Source organism: Zea mays, chromosome 1 (assembly GCF_902167145.1).
Source record: "Zea mays cultivar B73 chromosome 1, Zm-B73-REFERENCE-NAM-5.0, whole genome shotgun sequence".
Taxonomy (NCBI): Eukaryota; Viridiplantae; Streptophyta; class Magnoliopsida; order Poales; family Poaceae; genus Zea; species Zea mays.
In genome coordinates, this window is record NC_050096.1 from 276057154 (window position 1) to 276083825 (window position 26672).

Sequence of the window (26672 nt, forward strand, 5' to 3'; positions counted from 1 at the left end):
AGGCATCACCGAACCGCGCCCTACGCACGCAACTGCCCAGCCGATCCACCGCATTCACCCCACACGCCCCAGCTCACCCACACAAGCGACACACCGCCCCGTCCCACTAACGATGGGCCATCGCGTCCACTCCGCGTACCGGGGACGGCGGGGAGGTTGAGCTCGTTTGTAACAGCGACGACACCACTTCCTTACGGGTCTATCGTCGACGTAGATGTCTATAAAGCACGTGGCCTGTTAGTCTCGTACGAAACCCGTTTTTTTCTAACACTATCCTGGTCCATCCACTACCGAAATCACGTTCTTTACCGAGTGTCTAAGACATTCGGCAAAGTCTATTTTACACTCGGTAAAGCCTTTGTCAAGTGTAACATTCGGCAAAAAACACTCGACAAAGAGTTCTTTGCCGAGTACTTTTTTTCGGACACTCGGCAAAGACTTTGCCGAGTGTCAAAAAGCATGCAATGACGCTCGCGGGGAGATGATGTCGTGCGTTTCTCCTGCCTGTCCCCGATGCCACAAGAACCAGCCCCCTTGGCCCTGACGTGGCCAGCGGCGACATACATATAGTATCATAAGCACTCCTCAATCTGTATATCTCTTTCTATCCTCTCCCCGACGCCACAACAAGAACCAGCGTGTTCCCTCCCCACCCGTCCTCCACCTCCACTGCATGCATCCACGTACTAGCTCCTTCATGTTCCTGCGCACGTCGACGATATGCCCGGCGCGCCACGTTCATCCACCATCGATCTCTACCGCCTTGCTCGCGCCGGCTGGATCTGAGGTCGCCGGGCGCGCGGCAGCGGCCAGAACCCGAGCTCTCGCCCGCGTCAGCGTCCACAAGGACCACGATATGGTCAGGTACTCAGGTTCCATGCATGCCCGCCCATAGGCATCACCGAACCGCGCCCTACATACGCAACTGCCCATCCGATCCACCGCATTCACCCCACACGCCCCAGCTCACCCGCACAAGCGACACACCACCCCGTCCCACTAACGATGGGCCATCGCGTCCACTCCGCGTACTGGGGACGGCGGGGAGGTTGAGCTCGTTTGTAACAGCGACGACACCACTTCCTTACGGGTCTATCGTCGACGTAGATGTCTATAAAGCACGTGGCCTGTTAGTCTCGTACGAAACCCATTTTTTTCTAACACTATCCTGGTCCATCCACTACCGAAATCGCGTTCTTTACCGAGTGTCTAAGACATTCGGCAAAGTCTATTTTACACTCGGTAAAGCCTTTGTCAAGTGTAACATTCGGCAAAAAACACTCGGCAAAGAGTTCTTTGCCGAGTACTTTTTTCGGACACTCGGCAAAGACTTTGCCGAGTGTCAAAAAGCATGCAATGACGCTCGCGGGGAGATGATGTCATGCGTTTCTCCTGCCTGTCCCCGATGCCACAAGAACCAGCCCCCTTGGCCCTGACGGGGCCAGCGGCGGCATACGTATAGTATCATAAGCACTCCTCGATCTGTATATCTCTTTCTATTCTCTCCCCGACGCCACAACAAGAACCAGCGTGTTCCCTCCCCACCCGTCCTCCACCTCCACTGCATGCATCCATGTACTAGCTCCTTCATGTTCCTGCGCACGTCGACGATATGCCCGGCGCGCCACGTTCATCCACCATCGATCTCTACCGCCTTGCTCGCGGCGGCTGGATCTGAGGTCACCGGGCGTGCGGCAGCGGCCAGAACCCGAGCTCTCGCCTGCGTCAGCGTCCACAAGGACCACGATATGGTCAGGTACTCAGGTTCCATGCATGCCTGCCCATAGGCATCACCGAACCGCGCCCTACGTACGCAACTGCTCAGCCGATCCACCGCATTCACCCCACACGCCCCAGCTCACCCGCACAAGCGACACACCGCCCCGTCCCACTAACGATGGGCCATCGCGTCCACTCCGCGTACCGGGGACGGCGGGGAGGTTGAGCTCGTTTGTAACAGCGACGACACCACTTCCTTACGGGTCTATCGTCGACGTAGATGTCAATAAAGCACGTGGCCTGTTAGTCTCGTACGAAACCCATTTTTTTCTAACACTATCCTGGTCCATCCACTACCGAAATCGCGTTCTTTACCGAGTGTCTAAGACATTCGGCAAAGTCTATTTTACACTCGATAAAGCCTTTGTCAAGTGTAACATTCGGCAAAAAACACTCGGCAAAGAGTTCTTTGCCGAGTACTTTTTTCGGACACTCGGCAAAGACTTTGCCGAGTTTCAAAAAGCATGCAATGACGCTCGCGAGGAGATGATGTCGTGCGTTTCTCCTGCCTGTCCCCGATGCCACAAGAACCAGCCCCCTTGGCCCTGACGTGGCCAGCGGCGGCATAATTATAGTATCATAAGCACTCCTCGATCTGTATATCTCTTTCTATCCTCTCCCCGACGCCACAACAAGAACCAGCGTGTTCCCTCTCCACCCGTCCTCCACCTCCACTACATGCATCCACGTACTAGCTCCTTCATGTTCCTGCGCACGTCGATGATATGCCCGGCGCGCCACGTTCATCCACCATCGATCTCTACTGCCTTGCTCGCGACGGTTGGATCTGAGGTCGCCGGGCGCGCGGCAGCGGCCAGAACCCGAGCTCTCGCCCGCGTCAGCGTCCACAAGGACCACGATATGGTCAGGTACTCAGGTTCCATGCATGCCCGCCCATAGGCATCACCGAACCGCGCCCTACGTACGCAACTGCCCAGCCGATCCACCGCATTCACCCCACACGCCCCAGCTCATCCGCACAAGCGACACACCGCCCCGTCCCACTAACGATGGGCCATCGTGTCCACTCCGCGTACCGGGGACGGCGGGGAGGTTGAGCTCATTTGTAACAGACAGCGACGGCACCACTTCCTTACGGGTCTATTGTTGACGTAGATGTCCATAAAGCACGTGGCCTGTTAGTCTCGTATGAAACCCATTTTTTTCTAACACTATCCTGGTCCATCACGTGTCGCTGCGGGCTTAGGCCAAACCCACGGCCATGCTCGATGGTGATCTCAGCCCAATGGGCTAGCCCGGACATGACCCATTATTAATTGGGCTTCATAACCGGCCAGGTCCAATACAGGACAGGACAGAGGGCACAAAGCCTACTGCACATCCCATGGTCGCCTCAGTTTCCGTTCTCTACCACTAAATTTAAACCCTAACACTCTGATTCGCTCGCTCCTTTTTCTCACGCATCTCCTCTCAGTCTCTTCGCTCTCGCCGTCTCGCGAAGCTTTTGGTGCTTCGTGCCTTCGTCCTCGGTCCTTCCACCGCACCAGTGCTCCATCATTCACCGACCGCCGTTCCAGCTCCTCGATCAACCTGTCGTTCCAGCTCCTCCATAACATGTGGTCCTCTACTCTACTCCTCATGTCCTCTCTTGGTACACCCACCTCGAAGGCGATGATGCTGAGTCGCCGACACACTGTGCTCTAGTGCTTCGACTCCTCCTATCCTCCCTCTCTATACCTCAACCTCAAAGGCAACGACGTCGTTGAACTGGTGCTCCGGATCTGCTCCCCAGTCCTCACCAGCGCAGATAAGCTATCGTAACCCTAACAGACTCCGGATGACCGGATCTGCTCTGATATGCTCCTGATCTACTTGTCGTTGTGATGATCTGATGAATTGATGATTCTTAGAATCTTGGATATTTACTTCTCTGGGTTGTCTTTGATTTTCTCTGTTTATTCCCTTGCAAGTCTCGGCCATGAGCTACCTTGCAAGTCTCGGCACCATCTCCATGAAGAGTCGGCAACGGGACCAGTGCTCCGGATCTGCTGCTAAGCCATCGACGAGCCACGTCCGACACTGAGGTAACTGGAACTACCCTGATATGCTCCTCATCTGCTTGTTCATGTGATGAACTGATGAAGTGATGATTCTTGGAATCCTAAATATTTATTTATCTGAGTTATCTCAATTTTCTTTATTTATTCCCTTGCAAGTCTCATCCATTAGATGTCTTGATTTATTCTACCCTGATATGCTTCTGATCTGCTTGCTATTGTGGTTAAAGGATGTAGTGATGATTCTTGGATTCCTATAAGTTTACTTGTCTTAGCTGTGAGTTGCACGTCTCGATTTTCTCTGTTTATTCTCTTTCTTGTTGTTGTAATGAACTGATAAACTGATGATTCTTGGATTACTTGATGTTTACTTGTCTGGTGAAGTGATGAATTGATCTTGTCTCGGTTTTGTTGTGTAGGCCGTGAGGAACCAGTGCGTGCCACCTCGACGGTGACGAAACTGGTGCTCTAACTTTCTCAGTTGTGATGGAGGAAGATGTTGGTGGTGAGAATAGTCCATCTCAATTCATTAACAATGATATGAGGATTGTGGTCGATGATGAGAATGGTCAATCTCAGTCCATTAAAAATGGTAGAAGTGCCACCCCTATTGACGTTGATGATGGTGTTGCTACCGATAATGGTGCTTCTCCCACTTCAGATGTTGAGCAAGTAGCGTAAGAGAATTTGAACATCTAAAGTGTGGCAGGAGTTCTATTCGCCTTACAATATTGTAGATGATAAGAGGATCAGGTATGGTGGTAAGTGTCACTGGTGCAAATGTACATTGAGTGATGTATCGTCCAGTGGTACTATCCATTCACTTAGGCATCAATGTGGTTGCAAAGTTAAGCTTGCTGAGCAGGGCAAGTAGTTTATGTTTAAGTTTAACCTTGATGGTTTTGTGCGTAACTAGGATTATTGTCCTGATTGTGCTTGAACTCAAATGTATAGAGTAATTGCTAGGCTTGATCTTCCTCTTAATTTTTGCTGAGTCACCTGATTTTGAGGAGTATATTAGGCTATCTCATAATCCTGGTTTAAGAAAGTCTCTAGACAAACCACCTCTAGGGACTTTGTTAATTTCTTTAATGACTGGCGTAAGATAGTCGTTGAATGCTTGTAATCCATTTCTTCTATTGCAATTACATCTAATATTTTGAGTGGTAATGCTAAGGAGGACTATCTTAGTGTGGTTGCTCATTATGCTTAGACTAATTGAAATAGCTCACACTAGTGAGAACATTGCTGCTGAGAGGGTTATGACTGTGCTTGAAGATTATGGTGTTGTTAATAAAGTTTTCTCTATCACTTTGGACAATGCCTCCTCCAATTCTAAGGCTATGGAGAAGCTTTGTCCATTACTGTCTAGTTATGTTGGTACTTAATTCTTGCATCGACATTGTGCCAGTCATATTATCAATCTGATTTGTGAAGTGTGGCTTGAAAAGACTACAACCTTACCTCGATTCATTTAAAACTGCGATTATCTTCTTGAATGCTTCTAATCAACGCATTATTGCATTTAAGGGCTACTGTATTCACTACACGACGGTTGATCTTTAGCGACCCTTATTAGGGACCGACAGTTGGTCGCTAAAAGTTATGGATCGACGGTTGGTCGCTAAATGCGTTTATAGTGACGGTCTGTGGGTCGCTAAAAGTCTAGAAATTTAACGACAAATGGTCGGTCGCTATAGAGGTAAGTGTGTGACTGATGGTGGGTCACTATAGGGGTACGTGATTTTTATGTTTCTTATTTACTCACCAAAGCCCATCTAAAGGCCTACTAAACAAACGAAACCCTATTCCAGCCCACACTACGCCTCTAACCCTAGGCCACCCGGCCATGCCCAGGCCCCCACCCGCCAGGCCACCACCCACCCCACTCGGCCACTCCCCCAGGTGGCGAGGCGCGGCGCCCATGCCCCAGCCCTTGTTCGCAGGTCGCAGCAGCCGCCAGCACCCATATCCCAGAGTCCCAGACCATGCCGCCACTGCGCCACCGGAGTCTAGTGGCCAGCCACTGCCCTCGTCCACCCGTGAGCAGATCGTCAGTGAGAGATGGAAGAAGCCGCATCGGCCATGGCGGCTTAAAAGAGCGGTGGGAGCGGAGGCAGTGGGCCAGCGCCGTTTCTTGCTTCCACAGTTTTGCTCTCTTGGGATTTTTGGGGTTTCCAGAGGCACAAATTGTTTTCTTTCCAGTGGATAATTGCCTTGGGTTCTATTGTGCAGGAGGAGCCAGGCTATGAGCTACAGAGGTAATAAACTCCAAATCTTTTTTTGTACAGAATCTCAATCACAAAAATATTGTCAAGTATCTAGGATCACTGAAGACAAAGAGCCACCTCCATATTATTTTAGAGTAAGCAATCATCGTTGAAAATGTCCTCATAGTTGATTCAAGGTAGAGGTATACAATATACATCTAGTGAATTTCGACATGGAAGTTCTAATACCATATCGATATCTGCAGGTATGTGGAGAATGGCTCACTTGCCAATATTATCAAGCCAAACAAATTCGAACCTATTCCTGAATCTTTGGTGGCTCTTTACATTGCTCAGGTGCTTGTGGTGGTTACTGTAATACTACTACTTTTCTCTTTTTCCCCTGATTTTTGTCTGATTTCAGTTTTTATATGACCAGGTGTTGGAAGGTCTTGTTTATCTACATGAACAAGTGTCATTCATAGAGATATCAAGGGCGCAAATATACTGAGTACCAAAGAGGTTAATGGTTGTATATTATTTCCCTCCTTTTTTCTTTGTTTCAATCATTGAATTTGGTAAAAGAAATCTTGAAACGCCTAGAAATCTGAATGTTGTTAAACTTGTCTTGGAACTTGGAAGTAACCTTCTAATACCATAACTGGAAGCATAAAACCATGAAAACATGTAGTCACATGACTTATGCAGTAAAAAAGAAAGAAATAAAGGGGCATCCTAGAGATAAAACCATGGACAAATAGTGTGCTAGCATAGATTTTGGGAGGATGAATTGTTATTATGAAGTGTGTATCCCCCTTAATTCTAAACTTGCAATAGAAACATAGCAGTAATATGTTTTCTCTACATATCTTCATTTGTGAACCCTGCTTGTTTAGGGTCTTATCAAACTTGCTGATTTTGGAGTTGCCACTAAATTGACTGAAGCTGACATCAACACTCATTCTATGGTCGGCACTCCATACTGGATGGCACCTGAGGTCGGCTATTGACTAACCATTTGTTGAATATGATGTTTCTACTGCAGGGAATGTACCATGAATCACATGAATTTGGTGGTCATATGTTCAACACTCTCCTAGAGGTTAGTGAAAGTAGCCTAGAGGGGGGGGGGTGAATAGGGCGAATCTGAAATTTACAAACTTAATCACAACTACAAGCCGGGTTAGCGTTAGAAATGTAAACGAGTCGGAGAGAGGGCGTGAAAATAAATCGCAAGCGAATAAAGAGTGAGACACAAGGATTTGTTTTACCGAGGTTCGGTTTTTGCAAACCTACTCCCCGTTGAGGTGGTCACAAAGACCGGGTCTCTTTCAACCCTTTCCCTCTCTCAAACGGTCCCACGAACCGAGTGAGCTTCTCTTCTCAATCAATTGGGAACCAAACTTCCCGCAAGGACCACCACACAATTGGTGTCTCTTGCCTTGATTACAATTGAGATGATCGCAAGAAAGAATGAGAAAAAGAAGCAATCCAAGCGCAAGAGCTCAAAAGAACACAACAAATCTCTCTCACTAATCACTAAAGCCTTGTGTGGAATTGGGAGAGGATTTGATCACTTGGGTGTGTCTTGTATTGAATGCTTAGTTCTTGTAAGGAGTTGGAAGGTGGAAAACTTGGATGACTTGAATGTGGGGTGGTTGGAGTATTTATAGCCCCAACCACCAAACTAGCCGTTTGGTGAAGGCTGCTGTCGACGGGCACACCGGACAGTGTCCGGTGCGCCAGCCACGTCACCAGGCTGTTAGGGTTCGACCATTGGAGCTCTGACGTGTGGGCCCGCCTGGCTGTCCGGTGGTGCACCGGACACGCCCTGTAGGCTGTCCGGTGTGCCACTCGCGCGTGCTCTGCTCCTCTGCGCGCGCTGGCGCGCATTTAATGCGTTGCAGATGACTGTTGCGCTTGAAGTAGCTGTTGCTCCGCTGTCACACCGGACAGTCCGGTGTGCACCGGACACTGTCCGGTGACTCACCAGACAGTTCGGTGAATTTTAGCGGAGCGGATTCCCGAAGCTGGCGAGTTCAGAGTCGCTCTTCCTTGGAGCACCGGACACTGTCCGGTGGTGCACCGGACAGTCCAGTGAATTATAGCGGAGCGCCTCTAAGAATTCCCGAAGGTGTTGAGTTCAGCTTGAAGTCCCTTGGTGCACCGGACACTGTCCGGTGGTGCACCGGACACTGTCTGGTGGCACACCGGACAGTCCGGTGCGCCAGACCAGGGCACACTTCGGTTATCCCTTGCTCTTTTTGTTGAATCCTTTTCTTGGTCTTTTTATTGGCTTTTTGTGAACCTTTGGCACCTATATAACTTATAGACTGGAGCAAACTAGTTAGTCCAATTATTTGTGTTGGGCAATTCAACCACCAAAATCAATTAGGAAATAGGTGTAAGCCTAATTCCCTTTCAATCTCCCCCTTTTTGGTGATTGATGCCAACACAAACCAAAGCAAATATAGAAGTGCGTAATTTGAACTAGCTTGCATAAAGTAAGTGCAAAGGTTACTTAGAATTGAGCCAATATAAATACTCATAAGATACGCATGGATTGTTTCTTTTATTTTTAACATTTTGGACCACGTTTGCACCAATTGTTTTGTTTTTGCAAAGTCTTTTGTAAATTCTTTTCAAAGTTCTTTTGCAAATAGTCAAAGGTAAATGGATAAGATTTTGAGAAGCATTTTCAAGATTTGAAATTTTCTCCCCCTGTTTCAAATGCTTTTCCTTTGACTAAACAAAGCTCCCCCTTAATGAAATCCTCCTCTTAGTGTTCAAGAGGGTTTTAAGATATCAATTTTGAAAATACTATTTTCTCCCTCTTTTGAACACAATAAGATTTCAATTTGAAAATCATTAGTATCATTAGTTTTAAAATTAGGTGGTGGTGCGGTCCTTTTGCTTTGGGCTAATACTTTCTCCCCCTTTGGCATGAATCGCCAAAAACGGATACTTAGAGTGAAATATAAGCCCTTTAGAAATACTTTCTCCTCCTTTGGCAAATAAAACATATGAATGAGTATTATACCAAAGACGGAGAGTTGCTCGGAGCGACGACGAATGATGAGTTATGGAGTGGAGTGGAAGCCTTTTGTCTTCGCCGAAGACTCCGATTCTCTTTCAATACACCTATGACTTGGTTTGAAATTCACTTGAAAACATATTAGTCATAGCATATGAAAGAGACATGATCAAAGGTATATTTATGAGCTATGTGTGCAAAACATTAAAAGAAATTCCTAGAATCAAGAATATTGAGCTCATGCCTAAGTTTGTTAAAGGTTTGTTCATCTAGTGGCTTGGTAAAGATATCGACTAATTGATCTTTAGTATTAATTTATGCAATCTCGATATCTCCCTTTTGTTGGTGATCCCTTAGGAAACGATACCGAATGGCTATGTGTTTAGTGCGGCTATGCTCAACGGGATTATCCGCCATGCGGATTGTACTCTCATTATCACATAGAAGAGGAACTTTGGTTAATTTGTAACCGTAGTCCCTAAGGGTTTGCCTCATCCAAAGTAGTTGCGCGCAACAATGGCCTGCGGCAATATACTCGGCTTCGGCGGTAGAAAGAGCGACGGAATTTTGCTTCTTTGAAGCCCAAGACACCAAGGATCTTCCCAAGAACTGACAAGTCCCCGATCTGCTCTTTCTATTAATTTTGCACCCCGCCCAATCGACATCCGAATAACCAATTAAATCAAAAGTGGATCCCCTAGGATACCAAAGCCCAAACTTAGGAGTATAAGCCAAATATCTCAAGATTCGTTTTACGGCCGTAAGGTGAGCTTCCTTAGGGTCGGCTTGGAATCTTGCACACATGCATACGGAAAGCATAATGTCCGGTCGAGATGCACATAAGTAGAGTAATGAACCTATCATCGATCGGTATACCTTTTGATCGACGGATTTACCTTCCGTGTCGAGGTCGAGATGCCCATTGGTTCCCATGGGTGTCTTGATGGGCTTGGCATCCTTCATCCCAAACTTGCTTAGAATGTCTTGAGTATACTTCGTTTGGCTAATGAAGGTGCCCTCTTGGAGTTGCTTCACTTGAAATCCTAAGAAATACTTCAACTCCCCCATCATTGACATCTCGAATTTCTATGTCATGATCCTACTAAATTCTTCACATGTAGATTCGTTAGTAGACCCAAATATAATATCATCAACATAGATTTGGCATACAAACAAATCATTGTCAAGAGTTTTAGTAAATAAAGTAGGATCGGCCTTTCCGACTTTGAAGCCATTAGCAATAAGGAAATCTCTTAGGCATTCATACCATGCTCTTAGGGCTTGCTTGAGCCCATAAAGCGCCTTAGAGAGCCTATAGACATGGTTAGGATACTCACTGTCTTCAAAGCCAGGAGGTTGCTCAACATAGACCTCTTCCTTGATTGGTCCGTTGAGGAAGGCACTTTTCACGTCCATTTGGTAAAGCTTAAAGCCATGGTAAGTAGCATAGGCTAATAATATACGAATTGACTCAAGCCTAGCTACGAGTGCATAGGTTTCACCAAAATCCAAACCTTCGACTTGGGAGTATCCCTTGGCCACAAGTCGAGCTTTGTTCCTTGTCACCACACCATGCTCATCTTGCTTATTGCGAAAGACCCATTTGGTTCCTACAACATTTTGATTAGGACGTGGAACTAAATGCCATACCTCATTCCTAGTGAAGTTGTTGAGCTCCTCTTGCATCGCCACCACCCAATCCGAATCTTGTAGTGCTTCCTCTATCCTGTGTGGCTCAATAGAGGAAACAAAAGAGTAATGCTCACAAAAATGTGCAACACGAGATCTAGTGGTTACCCCCTTATGAATGTCGCCGAGGATGGTGTCGACGGGGTGATCTCGTTGGATTGCTTGGTGGACTCTTGGGTGTGGCGACCTTGATTCTTCATCCTCGTCTTGATCATTTGCGTCTCCCCCTTGATCATTGCCGTCATCTTGAGGTGGCTCATCTCTTTGATTTTCTTCTTCATCAACTTGAGCCTCATCCTTATTTTGAGTTGGTGGAGATGCTTGCGTGGAGGAGGATGATTGATCTTGTGCATTTGGAGGCTCTTCGGATTCCTTAGGACACACATCCCTAATGGACATGTTCCTTAGCGCGATGCACGAAGCCTCTTCATCACCTATCTCATCAAGATCAACTTGCTCTACTTGAGAGCCGTTAGTCTCATCAAACACAATGTCACAAGAAACTTCAACTTGTCCGGAGGACTTGTTAAAGACTCTATATGCCCTTGTGTTTGAATCATATCCTAGTAAAAAGCCTTCTACAGTCTTAGGAGCAAATTTAGATTTTCTACCTCTTTTAACAAGAATAAAGCATTTGCTACCAAAGACTCTAAAATATGAAATATTGGGCTTTTTACCGGTTAGGAGTTCATATGATGTCTTCTTGAGGATTCGATGTAGATACAATCGGTTGATGGCGTAGCAGGCGGTGTTAACCGCATCGGCCCAAAACCGATCCGAAGTCTTGTACTCATCAAGCATGGCCTTACCATGTCCAATAGAGTTCTATTCTTCCTCTCCACTACACCATTTTGTTGTGGGGTGTAGGGAGAAGAGAACTTATGCTTGATGCCCTCCTCCTCAAGGAAGCCTTCGATTTGAGAGTTCTTGAACTCCGTCCCGTTGTCGCTTCTAATTTTCTTGATCCTTAAGCCGAACTCATTTTGAGCCCTTCTTAAGAATCCTTTTAAAGTCTCTTGGGTATGAGATTGTTCCTGCAAAAAGAATACCCAAGTGAAGCGAGAATAATCATCCACAATAACTAGACAGTACTTACTCCTGCCGATGCTTATGTAAGCTATCAGGCCGAATAGGTCCATGTGTAGGAGCTCCAGTGGCCTGTCAGTCGTCATGATGTTCTTGTGTGGATGGTGAGCACCAACTTGCTTCCCGGCTTGGCATGCGCTACAAATCCTGTCTTTCTCAAAATGAACATTTGTTAATCCTAAAATGTGCTCTCCTTTTAGAAGCTTATGAAGATTCTTCATTCCAACATGGGCTAGTCGACGGTGCCAGAGCCAACCCATGTTAGTCTTAGCAATTAAGCAAGTGTCGAGTTCAGCTCTATCAAAATCTACCAAATATAGCTAACCCTCTAGCACTCCCTTAAATGCTATTGAATCATCACTTCTTCTAAAGACAGTGACACCTACATCAGTAAAAAGACAGTTGTAGCCCATTTGACACAATTAAGATACAGAAAGCAAATTGTAATCTAAAGAATCTACAAGAAAAACATTGGAAATTGAGTGGTCAGGTGATATAGCAATTTTACCCAAACCCTTGACCAAACCTTGATTTCCATCCCCGAATGTGATCGCTCTTTGGGGATCTTGGTTTTTCTCATAGGAGGAGAACATCTTCTTCTCCCCTGTCATATGGTTTGTGCACCCGCTGTCGATTATCCAACTTGAGCCCCCGGATGCATAAACCTATAAAACAAGTTTAGTTCTTTGTTTTAGGTACCCAAACTGTTTTGGGTCCTTTGGCATTAGATACAAGAACTTTGGGTACCCAAACACAAGTCTTTGATCCCTTGTGTTTGCCCCCAACAAACTTGGCAACTACCTTGCCGGATTTGTTAGTCAAAACATAAGATGCATCAAAAGTTTTGAATGAAATGTTATGATCATTTGATGCATTAGGAGTTTTCTTCTTAGGCAACTTAGCACGGGTTGGTTGCCTAGAGCTAGATGTCTCACCCTTATACATAAAAGCATGACTAGGTCAGTGCCCGTGCGTTGCAACGGAAACATATAAATTAGTCAGAAACCATCTTAGAAGATTTTGCCAACACCTATTCACACAAATAGTAAATTAGTCAGCATTATATTCATTTACGAGAAATTGTTATACAATCACATGGAAAACAACTAATTGTGATTCCTCTTTTCAAGTATTGCTCTAGCTAAATTAGGAACTTGATTCCACACAAGAGGACACATTAAAGAATTTGGTATTCAGAAAGGAAAATATAGGAGCACATCGTCGTTAAAATATGAACGCCTTCCAGAGATGGTCTCAAGCAGTACAAAGCAAACTTATACACTGCGTTGTACTCATCAGGAGCATTGTACTCGTCATCTTGTTTCTTGTCAACGCCAAAGCTGATGTCTGAAACCTTTGCAACATCGTCTTCGGTCAAGGATATGCATGAACTGTTTAGTGTTACATGAGTGTTTTGCTGGTGTGTATATTGCAGACGTGACTGCTAGTTCAGGTGCTCCGCTTCGTTAACTGCGGCAGTGTTTTGACGACAATTAGTAAAAGCTAAAATGAGTGTTATCCTATCAACAACTACTAATACCATGTGCCTTAGTATGACGAGTACATACACTTACATGTATTACATGTATTCTTTAGATGGATAATAATAGATAACCATTTTACTCATTTTTCATATCTGAAGACATCTTAGAGGTTAAACTCTTTGCTACTCTCATGTATTATTAAATACTTACAGAAGAATGCGCCAGGAATTGCATGTTCAAGTACACACGAGCAAGCACTCCTGTTGACCAAAGGTTGTTCAGTGAACTGGCATATTCAAGTGGCCACAGTAGCAAGTGTACCACATTGGTGATTGGTGGATGAGAAGTTGAATGAACACAATTATGAGAACTTATTGATATTTGCGCTAAACCAACTGATATGTTCCAATATTGCAAGTGCGTACAAGTTATTAATTATTGTAGTCATTTCACAAAGTAATGTTCATGCACGGTGTTTGTGAATGCACAAAAGGAAGCATCTAGCATCTGTTTAGCGATGTAACAAGTGTATAGAATCATTAAGGAAGTGAAAAGCATCACCTGACCATCAGGACCAGTCTGTGTCCATCATATCTAGGTTTGGCCTATACTTCAGGAGGTCTTCCTCATCCGAATGCCCATCCTTCCAGTATATAAATTTGGTCAAACATTAGATAGTTTGACTTAGGACCAAGTTTTTTTTGGAACAAAAGGAGTACAAAGTATTAGACAATATGTATACAGGTAACAAGTAGATGGATGATAGTGATTGGAGCGTCAGTATACTGATCAGTATGTTCAATTTTTCACCATTGATGAGATACAGGAGAATTTGATTATTCTATCTTTAATCATGGATGAGAAAACATAAAAATGACTTCAACTTTCCTTTTGTGTGAAACCTCAGCGACACAATAATATAAAGGAAATCTGTTTATAAGAATGATGTTGGCCACTTACCCATCCAAATGAAAAGGGGAGGTTATTTCCGGTTCCTAGAGGCACAGTTGCCACTGGAGGTGGGTGGGAAAGCTTAAGGTCACTGACTACCCCAAGCAGCCAGCTAGCTGTACCATCACCGCCTGTAACCTAATTGAAATCTGTTAAGTCAAAATAAGTACAATGGGAAAGCAAAAGAGATAGATACCACAGTATAACAATAATCTAAATTCTGAAAGTGTTATGACTCACAATTAGCCTCAGTGTCCTCCAAATTTGAACTGCAAGAATGTGTCCTTCCATCTTCAGCCTTTCAAGGTTGGCATATAAACAATGCAATACCTTATCTGGAGCCTCTTTTGAGAGATCAAAAACCTGAAAGTAACTGAGCAGCTCCCACAAAAATTACAGATTCAAAATGCAATTAAGACCAGAAGCATATTTCCATGGTCTAGCATTTCCAGAAAGACAAAAGGTACCTGTGCTTCATTGAGAAGCTCACGATATGTTTTGATTAAACTACTTCCAAGTTGGCCTCTAGATCTTGAGTTGATGAACACTACAATGGGGCAGGGTGTCGCATGATCAACAAGTACTTGTTGGGCACCTGGCTTCAGAATGTAATCTGGAATGTAGTAGTCCTCCAGAGGCCCACATGGTTTAGAACAAGAACCAACCACGGTCTCTGCCTCACCTTCCATCCTGCGAAATCATTCTCATAATTTTAATGGGATAACTCACTGGTGCTACAAATGTTTGCTCCCTCCATTCATGAATACAAGGCATACTTTGATTGGGTGGTCCTGAATTGTTTTATCTTTACAACAGAATCAACACCATCCTAAAAGCGCTTTGGATATGAACCTATTGGTGCAACATTTGTGCATGAAGCATGAATAATTCCACTAATTGTTGGTCAAGTTGGATATGAATCTTTTGATGCAACACTTGTGCACGAAGCATGAATAATAATGTGACCAATTGTTGGTCAAAACTTGAAAAGTTTGAGTTTTGCAAATCAAATACTCCCACAAATAGATGATGGATCTGCTATTTTAGCATCATCAACATAAAATAACCGTGAATAATTTTTTGAGCACATCAGATTACAGGAAATGGAGAAGGAAAAGAGTAAGAAGCGGACAAAGTTTATTGTTTATTGTGCAAAATTAGCAAACATGTAGTTGTTATTAAGTCCAGTCCAAACAAAGGGGAGGAGGCATTGTTCGTTAGAGTCTGAGCTGCCATCAAAACAACTAAGCCACTTAGTATCAATCTGCACCCATGAATCTCACAGATCTAGCAAAACAAAATGGAACCAAAACACACATGAGGCTTAACAGCGAGTTGGAAAATATGCGACAGAATTCACCTTCCAGTCAAGGAGCAGGAGGAAGGCCTCAAGGCCCTAGGCACCGCAGTCGATGTAGTCGTGGTTAACATGCGAGAACATCACTACATCTATCAGCCAACACGTAACAAAACTCAACCTTTAAGAAAAGCAAACTGGTTATAAGTAACAAGATATTGGCATACATAAGTTTACAACATTTTAGTAAAGAGTTTGAACTGAAAGTTATACCAGCCAACTTTAAAGAAAGTACAAAGCTCTAACTTTTACATGTATTAATATGTAGCACAAACTTCATTTTGCTTCAAAGAAAGTAAGTAGCTGCAGGTTATTAAGTTAGCAGTCAACATGAGGCAATATAATTTCTTTAAGAAATTTCATATACATGAAAAACAACAATCTCAAACTGTAGCTATGAACAAAATTCGATGAACAGTAAAAAAGAAGTGAAAATTATTATATCAATCATAGAGGTTATAAAGCATGAGATTAATAGGTATACCTATATAATTGTACCATGAGTCATGTATGCATAACTTTCAGAGTGCAATAATGAAAGCACATCTTTCAGCATTCCCAGCTGATCTTGGTATGGACATTGTAATCTGCACTACTGAGAGGAAAAGGAGCACCAATTAGACTCTGCACCTGGAGCTCTACAAGAAAAGGCTAAATAACATGTAAAACTGTGACAAATATGCATCTCCCTCGTTAACGGGTATGCAAACAAGCGAAAATACAATGCTTTCTTCCTGGAGAGCTTTGTAGAATACATATATCTCACATTTATGTGTGCTGTTATGCAGAGTAATGATGGCAGATACTGGTGTAGCAGGAGCTTGGCCTGAAGCCCGTGCCTGATTCTTCTCTGTGTGAGGACTTGGTTCTTGGTTTGGCTGTGGGGAACAAATTTGGAACTGTCGTCAACTGCATGACTTCAGTTCAGGTTTAAAACCTTATCTAGCTTATTGTGATTGTCTTGATTATGCCATTAAAGAACTTTTAAGATTTGTGTATTATGCCACTAAGACATATTACCTTCTCTGTGTTAAAAAGGCATGTTCTGCTTAAACGACTCGGCCAACTACGGCTCTCAGTTGTAGTCTTCATGGTTTTGTTCCTCCATTCTTGGCACGTCCTTATCTGCAAATGAATGTCAACCTTCCATTACTATCTGCCTACGATGTTTCATCATGAAATTCTTCACCAAAGATGCTACTTCGTCACAAATTAGTAACATTCTTTCCCCCATATAGTTGATATGGTTCGAGTGTACTGAGCACTAACAATTGCTGCTCATGAAAATAAGGCCCTTGATTTTTGTCATAGAACAAGAGCGGCTATTTTAATTGCAGCACTCACATGAAAACAAATCTACTCTGCATGCCGGGGATTGAGACGACTGAAGTGTGATCCTTCAGCTGCACCTGACATAGTTGATATAGTTTATGATTTCATCGAGCATCACTGCCTTGCCCACCACCCAAAATGAGAAACATTTTACTCTGAATTCAAACCTAAGCAGCACACCAAACTACTCGAGTGACAGCAAGTGCCTGAGAAAGAGATTTTGGGGGCGGGGTGGTTGCCAAAGGCAGGGACGGCTGGGACGAGGGAGGCGGAGGGGGCGGGGGCGGAGCACGGTCGGATCGCTCTGGATGAAGCGAACGGTCTAGATTTACGGATGGCAGAACGAGAAAAGGCAGGCTACCCTTAGAGCCTTAATAAGTAGTATAGATATAATTTTTCTATGTTTGAAAAACTGTTCTAAAAATTTAGGCCACAGCTAAGTTTCCCAGTCCGGCCTTTATCCAGTGGCGCAAGCAAAGGTGGTTGTAAAGCTTTGACAACTCCAATGCCATCTCTATGACTCTACAGCCATAGCAGTAGCCATCACGAGATCAAACCACCCACCTGCCCAGTTGCATATGCGATCGTCGTTATCAAGAGCAGGGTTTCCGCAATATAGCAAGTAATTAGTTCTGACGTAACACCCACTTGTCCAAACCACAACAATTGTGATAGCTCAAGAACAAGGAGAGACTTGCTGGCAAAGAATAAAAATTATGAAACTATCCTGTGGCCACAACCGTTCAAGAGCCGCAGCAAGCTGATTTCTGCGCCTCTACTGCATCAGCTTCCCCTTCAGCCTTGATCTTGATAGTTCGATCCTGCAAACAGGTAAGGTAAGGAACTGTGGAAGAGAAAGCAGACGTGCCAAAGGTTCAACACGCTATGCAAAGGACCGCACCTCAGGCTTGGAATCAGTCTCTGAAAGTCTCTGTTTGATATCCCTTGCTATAGAAAAGAAAACCTGCTCGACGTTCAGGTTTTTCTTTGCGCTCTGCAGCAAATGATAAAAACAAATTATGCATCACAGACTTATGCAAATGTAAGCGCATGATGCCTAGGAAAAAGCCACATCATATAACGGTTATGGTGCAAGAAAGGAATACTGTAGGCATTAGTCATGATTTTCACTAACCGTTTCAAAGAACTTTATCCCATATTCGTCTGCGAGAGCTTGTCCCTTTGAAGTGGGCACAGCCTTTACGAAAGAAATTGAGCATGTATAAAGTTTGAATGATCAAATACAAGTACAAAATATATAGTTTCCGTACCTGTTTGCTTTCATCCATATCAGCTTTATTCCCCACCAGAATTTTGTTCACATTATCCGAAGCATGCTGTTCAATGTTTCTGATCCAATTTCTTATGTCTGCAAGTCAGCACCAATGACAGTATCAGAATTCAGACATCAAATCTGAAGTGACTATGAAAAGGCATTTAAGTAACACAAGGGTCAGTACTATTTAAAGATGACTCGTCTGTGACATCATACACAAGTAAGATGCCCATTGCTCCCCTGTAGTAGGCTGCAAAGAAGAATTGCACAATCACAAACTTCAGTCATACAATGTTTGGAAACGAATCAGCTTCGCTAGAAGGAAAACAAGCATACCAGTGGTAATTGTGCGGAAACGTTCTTGGCCTGCAGTATCCCAGATCTGCAACTTAATCCTTTTGCCATCCAACTCAACAGTTCTTATCTTGAAGTCAATGCTGTTTACAAAATCCAACAGGCACAATTAAAAAATTCATAAAAGCTTCTACATGTAACATAATAATTCCTCAACCAAGGATCTTTTTTTATTTCACTCTACATACCCAATAGTGGTAATGAAGCTAGTGGTGAATGATCCATCTGAAAACCGTAACAGGAGGCAACTTTTTCCAACGCCTACACAAGTACAAAAAATTGTAATTATAGCTAGGCAGTTTTTGCAATACCCTTTCCTGAAGCACGCCATTGACAGCCTGCAGTATGTCCTCCTGCAAAACAGAAGCGCAAAGAACCTTCGGTGACGGAAATTGCTGAGCCTGAGCTTTGTTGCAGGAACAGAGCGACAAATACTGAACCAGACCTTGTTCCTGAGCATGTCAATCTCCCTGGAGATGATCTGCATCTGTTCAATATATGAGGTCAGTACATCTAATGAACTCACAGATACTATTTTTCTTTTTGAAAAAAATAAAGATTTCATCTGTGTGTATCAAGAAACGTATAAACCTTACCTTCTGGGAGCGAATGTTATTTGCCCACATTTCAAGATTATTTTCGAGGGTCTGGAGCTTGACAAGATTCATGTGGTTTATATCATTCTCTCCATGCATGTACCTGCATGGATGTGCTGAGATCTGTCATGAGTCCTGCAATCGATTCTGTAATTTGTGATTTGTGGACTCTTGGTAGTTCAACATGACCATCATCAGCTCGTACTGGTAAGTTGCTGAACATAAATATAGCTACGAAGCTGCATCCGCTCCAAAGTTTGTAAAGCTGTATCGCGGTTTTGTACAAGTTTTAGAAAACAAAAGAAATGCGAAAATAATGGAAGGAACATCTTTAGCTACTCACAAATTCTTCTGAATTCACAATAGCTCTCCTGGCTACATCTGTGAAGAGATGTCATGCAACTTGTGTTACTCGTATCCAACCTAGCCTTGTGCTACCATTAACATTTTCAGTTCTTTTTTCTGATGCTGCATGCCATACACACTATTGCTTGCAAAAAGTATGTAGCGTGCAAGACAATAAATTTTACTCTAGATAATTTACCTCCACATAAGATACTTTTTCAGGAAGCAAACGGTCATTACGGTCACCAAGACCTAAGTTTCCATATCGACCCCAACCCCATCCGTAGAGGTCACCGTCTTCAGTTACTGCAGCAGTATGTTCGGCACCGGCAGCAATCATTTTCACGCAAACACTCTACAAACGTAGAACCATTAGCACATGACATTGAACAAACACTGACAGTTCTGTTCCAGAAGAAACAAGGTGGTATGGGTGACTGGCCAACGTTCACATCATCATTACTGAGGAACATAATGACAGCACATACATGGTATATCTCATGAGTATAGTAGTTTAGCTAATAAAGTGTTGTGAACCAAATCATAGTTATTAAGATGCGAATCAAAAACTTTGACTTGCTACTCATGATTTACAATTTTACATACATGTTTTATGCATAGCATGTTTGCCTAAGTGCAAAATGGTAGTTTTTTAAGCACAGTAAAGAAGTTAAGAAGCAATCACAAAATATTCTAGTTTTGCTCACCAACTAATCTAGCTTGGAATGACAAAGATAGTACCTTGACAGTTATCTTCAAGCCACTGTAATCAGTACAAAACAATTCAAAACGAGATTAATTAATAAGCATTGATCACCAGAAGAAGGGGTGGGGAGAGAGAAATGATGGATGCATTGGTTTAGTCTATGGGCTGAAGCAACCTGTTGCTTATTGCTGGTATACTTTTTGGCACCCTTTGGCCAAATATCAAAGACCTCTCATTCTCCCAATCAAATGCAGGCTCATATGCTGGCAGTGGTGACAGACTACAGTGCTGAGAAAAACATAGATGATAAAGATACTGTTAATGTTCAACACCAAGATGAGAATTGATAATGATTGCAATAACTTGGAGGAAACATTGTCACATGAAAGCTTTAAAGAATAAAAACACATGGTATGTTATTTCGAAAGGCTTAAAATGATTTTACCGGTCTTCAAATTTGACTCACGAAGCTAGAAGGTGCTATGAGCCCTATCCCTCCATACCTGTAAGTCACTGTACAGTACAATAGTATGGTACTTCGTTTCCAATAAAAAGATGGAAACCCATAGGAGTCTTTTAAGCACAGTACTACAGTAGGATAAGCTGAAGCTTCTAAAACACCAATGCATCGTTGAAAGTACAGAAATCTGAACTGCCTTCATATTTGCAACATATAACTAAAATATATGTTGGCAAATGTTCCTAACGATACTACGAACCTAAAAGGCAATAAAACTAATTAGGATAATAAGTTGAGTATCATTACAAATAAAATCATATCTATCTAATGTGCCTAATAATTTCTTGTATTTCTTCTGGAATGTTGTCTTTGGATTCATTGTCCTTGTACTTCAATAATTCTACTAAGAATTTGGTCCTCAGGTCATTCCCATTCTACACATTCATTATTACATATCATTGAACTCGATTAATAATCAATTATAGAAGAACAATATTGACAAAGTATTAGAACAAATAGGGTACTCACAGTGCAAATGCAGGGTAACCTTATACCATTCCAATCGTGCATAAAGTTGATAACAAGAAAGCCAGATAAATCCCTACAAATAAAAATAATACGTTGTTACATATATGTAGACAAAATTAATAAGTTGTTCGGGTTAAAAAAATTACCAGTTTAATGTTCTTGGAACCCATGTTGGTACTATACGACGCCACATATAAATATCGTCTTTCCATGTAGGATTGGCCAATTCCATGGCAGCATTCATATTGTTGGCAATATAATGTATATTATGGATATAATGCATGCTAGGATGATCACCCTTAAACCATGATGGTATAGGCATGGAGTCCATTATATAGATGCTTCTAGTGTCCATGTTAAGTACATATAAGGTGAAGTGACCCATGAAAGAAAAGGGCAATAGAATCTGCAAGTTAAAAAAATAGTTCAAGTAAGAGAAAAAACAAGATTACAAAAATGATGAAGAGTATAGCTTACTTGTTTGCAATCTGAAACATCGTACTCCATGTCAGGCCAACATTCTAATAATTTTGCCAACATGTTGATATCTGGCTTTGCACGAAGGCGAGGGTCTCGACCAAATTTAGTTATGGACTACTTTTTGTTAGTAAAATAATGATATAATGAACACACTTATATGAATAAAGACTAATTACTTGAACTTACACAGAACTGTAGATCCATGTAGTGGTATTTGTCTTCCAACAAGAACAAGACATCATTGCATGCGATCATCCGAACAGCCATGTTAAAACAATCGGTATCCATCAGCTTATTTACATCCAATATATCTTTAAGTTTTTGAAGACTTAACGAAATTGGATAAGGTTTAGTGCTCTGAATCCAATGTTTCCTATTCAATGAACATTTGTTTTTATAGTTAAAGCAAGAACATATGTGTTGAATATTTACCATGCATATACTATATTAAATGAGAATTAACTTACTTTAAATATTTGGCGTTGTCTATCCCCATGATATATGTGCATAATACAAACATCAGTTCTTGCGTGTTTGTTGATGCTACTTTAGCAGGCAGAACATATGGAGATATATATGGTTCAATCTGATGTGATGTATTTGACGATTTAGATAACTCACATGGAGTATCGATTATTTGAACATCACTTGAACTCTCTCCATCTTCATCCACATTGTGGTCAAGATTTTGATGTCTTTTCTTTGTGTTTAATCTCGAGTCCCATAATATTGCAGGTAGCTTAAACCTAAACATTGTTATATCATCCTGCAAGTATATAAATTAGAACAAAAGAAACATTGTTCCTATAAATAAATATACGTCCTCTACCTGAGTTACGTTATCAGATAGGGAGGATCCTGTCCAGTATTCCATATAGTTTATCATCCATAGCCCGCAAGATACCCTAATATGAAATTTAACAGATCAGGTGAGTTTCTATGTATATATGAAAATAAATATAACCAATTTTATAGAGTTGTGGTCACATGAATTTTACCCATCGGTTTGCATTTGTGTTGTGATCTTCTCTATAACTGGCCATGATGCAACATCAAGGTTCGACCACTTGCCTTGGTAAAGCTCTTTATGTTCTGCTGCAAGTTTAATCTGTCTTTCTAGACCTTTTAACTATGTGTATATATAAAACATATCAAGATTTATAGATAACAAATAATGTAATGATGAAATAATCATAATATAAAAGAAATGATTACTCACTGTAGTATAAAGGTCTCGACGATCCGTTATTTGTTGTCCCATAGAATCGAGTACATGTACCTCACTTTTTTTTGCATTCAGAACTGCCAGGTACCAGTGAAAATTTTCTATATTCATTGGAATGAACACCTTCATAGAACATACATTAACATTAATTTGTAAGTATTGTGCACCAATATATTACATATTACATATATTAAAAATGAGATGAGTTTTAGGTCAACCATGTCAGACTGTAAATAGTTGTCCACCCTTTTTTCAATTGTGTCTTCCTTACAATTTAAGAGCACCTTAGGGTCGCCATCACGCTTAAGTAGACTGGAAATGAATGTGTTCTCCAAGAAGACCTTTCCACCTTCTCTATGAAGTAAATGCTCTTCATCCCTAATACAGTGTATATATGCACTGAGGGCCTGTACACCAAAAGAATACAATTAACAGATCAAATATACATGCTAGCTTTAAATATGTATACCATACTGTATAATATGATAAATATAAATATATATACTTTATATTACTGTATATAATATGGACATACAGATGTACTTACTTCGCCAGACACTTGGATGTCACCATGAAAAAGACATTCCATATCATTTCTATTTAACCATGCGCTGTCGATGTCCACCACAACTTGTTTCCCCGGTAATGTTTTAATGTATTTAATAAGCTGAACATCTTCTGGGGTGCACTTATAATCTATACAATGGAAAATATTATACTTAATAAGCAAATGATATATGCGAAAACCAATAAGATGCAATAAGGCAAGAACAAAAAATTACCTTCAGAGACAACTCGAGCTACATTCAATTTCTTTGGTTTCTTATGTTGTGATATTCTAATAAGTGTGTCCAAAGCATCTTGTTTGTTCTGCTCTACCATATCCGCATCAAAACTTATTTGACTTGATTCATTTGGAACATCCAAAGATGTCAGGTGTATCACATCTGTATGAGGAGTGAATGAAACATAAGTCTCTTGACAAAAGCATTTTTAGGAGTACTCATAAGACAATATTTACATTTAGGAGTGTAGATAAGAGAGCCTACCCGGTTGTGGCCCAAGATCGGCTTCAGTTGACACTTTTACATGATTGAAAATACAGTCAATGCCTACTCCCACAACATCATGTGATTGTTTTGCAGCATTACCAACACTGACCTTACTATCCTCGCTCTCTATATCTATCGCGCACAAAAGAAGAATTAAGTGTCAAACAAATCTTTATTATGCATACCTTAGTTTTTTTGTAATTGATAATAGCACTTACCCAATTCATGTTCATCAGTGTCATTAGTTGACAATTGTGCTGAACAACCACTTCTAGCCACAACCTCATACGATGGTTCAGCAGTATTGCCAACATCGGCATTTCCTTCCTCCACCACTATATCCATTGTGATTTGGTCTGTACCCATCAGATTGAAAGTGTCAAACATAATTTTATTGACAAAAGTATTTTAAGTATATAAAGTACATTGTCAAATAGCACGAAACTAAATAAAACACGAACTTCAGCTTAAGTTCTTCATTCATATAGATGTGACAAGTGAACTTGTATAAACTTACGGAGGAAAGGGACACAGGCCTGCCACCATCCTATTTTGATTAAGTATACCCGATGCCATTGATCTTATAGGATGTATATCATGGCATTATTGCAAAGATACAACATTGCTCCTTATAAAAATGCTAAAATAATATGAACAATATATTGTTGTATTATTATGACTGAATTTAGAGGTATCAGAATTTAGCAACAAACAAAGTCACTCTATCAATTTAAAGGTCTCAGAATTTAGCAGCAAACATGTAACTTGGAGTTTAGAAAAAAAAGATAGCAGCAAACATGTAACTTGGAGTTTAGAAAAAAGAGATAGCAGCAAACAAAGATCTTGTTTGCTTGCGCTAAATGGTAGATCCAAAAAAGATGTTGCTCATCAATATTATTGCATTGAAACAAACAAAATAACAAGAGGGAAAATAGGTTTATACTTTGTTTGATTTGCGGTACCACATATATAACGATTCCATGTGTTTACTCGTAGCACCGCACGGGCATAAACCTATGTATACATAATTATTGTGATATTATAGGTCCCCATTGCAACGCACGCACAGTAAGCACCAGTAGCACATGGTTTATTTACTCTTCACCTTCACACCGTTAGGTGGTTCAGATTCAGCAACAGAGCAGCGCGGCAGTGCCCACCGCCTAGGCTTCCTGCCTCCACGGACCACGGACGCCGGTCGGAGCAGCAAAAGCAGGAGCTGGCAAGTTGCTGCGGGCGACCAAGCGGGTCCGGAGTGGACTATGGAGGCCGGAGCACCGAGCGCGTGCTACCGTGCCACGATGGAGAGCCGTGCCGGCATCGCCGTGCCCGAGAACCTAACGAAGAATCATTGCTAAATTATGATTGCATTTGTTGATTGTAGCATGATTTGTGTTTAAGACATGTTCGCACTCGATATCACAAAACTTTTACATATGGGGCAATTGTGTTTCTGTCCCTGGATGGAAGTGCAACTGTGATTTTGCCCCTCAAAATTCGACTTTGTGATTTTGGGCCTCTTTTTTTGAAAACGAAAAACAAGTTTGTCCCTGCTTCTGTTAGATGACAGTAATGGTGTGAAATAGGACATACAAAGACAAATTAACCCTTCGGTCGTAATTGTGATTTTGCCCCTCCTTTGAAAAAGCAGAGATAAAATCACAATTACGACTGAAGGGTAAGTTTGTCTTTGTATGTCCTATTTCACACCGTTACTGTCATCTAACTGAAGCAGGGACGGACTTGTTTTTTCGTTTTCAAAAAAAAGGCCCGAAATCACAAAGTCGAATTTTGAGGGGCAAAATTACAGTTGCACTTCCATCTAGGGCCAGAAAAACAATTGCCTATATTTGCTGATATGAGCCTCTGAGGTTCCTTTAGTCAAACAAATAACTAAAAACCATGTGAAAAATGTCTATAGCAGCCCACATGCAACAGCATCCCATGCTTCACGTGCATTTGGCCATTTCCTAATCACGCAGCCCCATTCTCTCTCAGCCTTTTCTGGCATGCATGTGCTAAGCTCATGTGTCCAAACCCTTATGTAGTCTGGTCTGTTGTCACTATATTCACCCATTGGCATGTTAATAAACATTTGTGCATCATCTAATTATGGCATATGCATCCTCAGGATAGGTTGCGGTGCTGCCAATAACATAATTAGTAAGTTTTACCTTTTTTCTTCCTCTTACTTCAGAGATCTTCTAAAGATAGGAACTGGAGCACCATCTAATTATGGCATATGCATCCTCAGGTCAAGTTGCGGTGCTGCCAATAACATAATTAGTAAGTTTTACCTTTTTTCTTTCTCTTACTTCAGAGATCTTCTAAAGATAGGAACTGGAGCAGCAAACCATGTAGACAGAAGAAAAGCTAAAGGACTACATGTTGAAGTAGTAATAGTTACTGCAGTACTGCACACACTGTATCTGATTTGACTTGTTGTATGGTAAATTGCCCGTCCACGCAGGTTTGAACCACAAAGGTTTCAGCCATACATTTCATTTCCTGAATAGCTGTTTCTTCTAGATCCTAGCGCATGTCTGGGTACCAAATTCAGGCTGAAGGCGGCACATTCCCCATGCCAAGACAATCTTTATTATGCCATGACAATGGAAATGATTTGTTCATTTGAGTTATAACTTGCTTACTGACAATATTATGACTCATGAGATGCATTCTTTTCCGTGTCCAGTGATATTATAGTTAA

At 42.1% G+C, this 26672-nt stretch overlaps 3 protein-coding genes, 1 long non-coding RNA gene and 1 pseudogene across 5 annotated transcripts; 1 reads left to right on the plus strand and 4 right to left on the minus strand.

Annotated features, from left to right (window-relative positions):
* Positions 1-13744: 13744 nt before the first annotated feature.
* On the minus strand, positions 13745-14940 carry LOC103643926 (diacylglycerol kinase 5). The gene is made up of 4 exons (XM_020544156.1): positions 14719-14940; positions 14492-14614; positions 14261-14389; positions 13745-13807 (listed from the first exon to the last, which is right to left on the minus strand). Exons 1-4 carry the CDS (start codon positions 14938-14940, stop codon positions 13745-13747), a joined length of 537 nt encoding a protein of 178 aa, XP_020399745.1.
* Positions 14941-16267: 1327 nt separating this feature from the next.
* On the plus strand, positions 16268-16763 carry LOC103643925 (uncharacterized). The gene is made up of 2 exons (XR_561384.3): positions 16268-16308; positions 16397-16763. It is a non-coding gene; the product is annotated as an uncharacterized lncRNA (long non-coding RNA).
* A 782-nt stretch (positions 16764-17545) lies between these two features.
* On the minus strand, positions 17546-18909 carry LOC103643924 (ras-related protein RABE1c). The gene is made up of 7 exons (XM_008667095.2): positions 18759-18909; positions 18553-18653; positions 18401-18466; positions 18212-18309; positions 18076-18138; positions 17842-17934; positions 17546-17761 (listed from the first exon to the last, which is right to left on the minus strand). Exons 1-7 carry the CDS (start codon positions 18899-18901, stop codon positions 17684-17686), a joined length of 642 nt encoding a protein of 213 aa, XP_008665317.1. The 5' UTR covers positions 18902-18909; the 3' UTR covers positions 17546-17683.
* Positions 18910-20997: 2088 nt separating this feature from the next.
* On the minus strand, positions 20998-21806 carry LOC109942278 (uncharacterized). The gene is made up of 3 exons (XM_020544160.1): positions 21352-21806; positions 21206-21278; positions 20998-21111 (listed from the first exon to the last, which is right to left on the minus strand). The coding sequence occupies exons 1-3, from the start codon at positions 21588-21590 to the stop codon at positions 20998-21000; spliced, it is 426 nt and encodes a 141-aa protein (XP_020399749.1). The 5' UTR covers positions 21591-21806.
* A 440-nt stretch (positions 21807-22246) lies between these two features.
* LOC109943538 (squalene-hopene cyclase superfamily pseudogene) lies at positions 22247-22771 on the minus strand (annotated as a pseudogene). The gene is made up of 3 exons (NR_163462.1): positions 22684-22771; positions 22515-22590; positions 22247-22451 (listed from the first exon to the last, which is right to left on the minus strand). The product of NR_163462.1 is annotated as a squalene-hopene cyclase superfamily pseudogene (transcript).
* Between the last annotated feature and the right edge of the window lie 3901 nt (positions 22772-26672).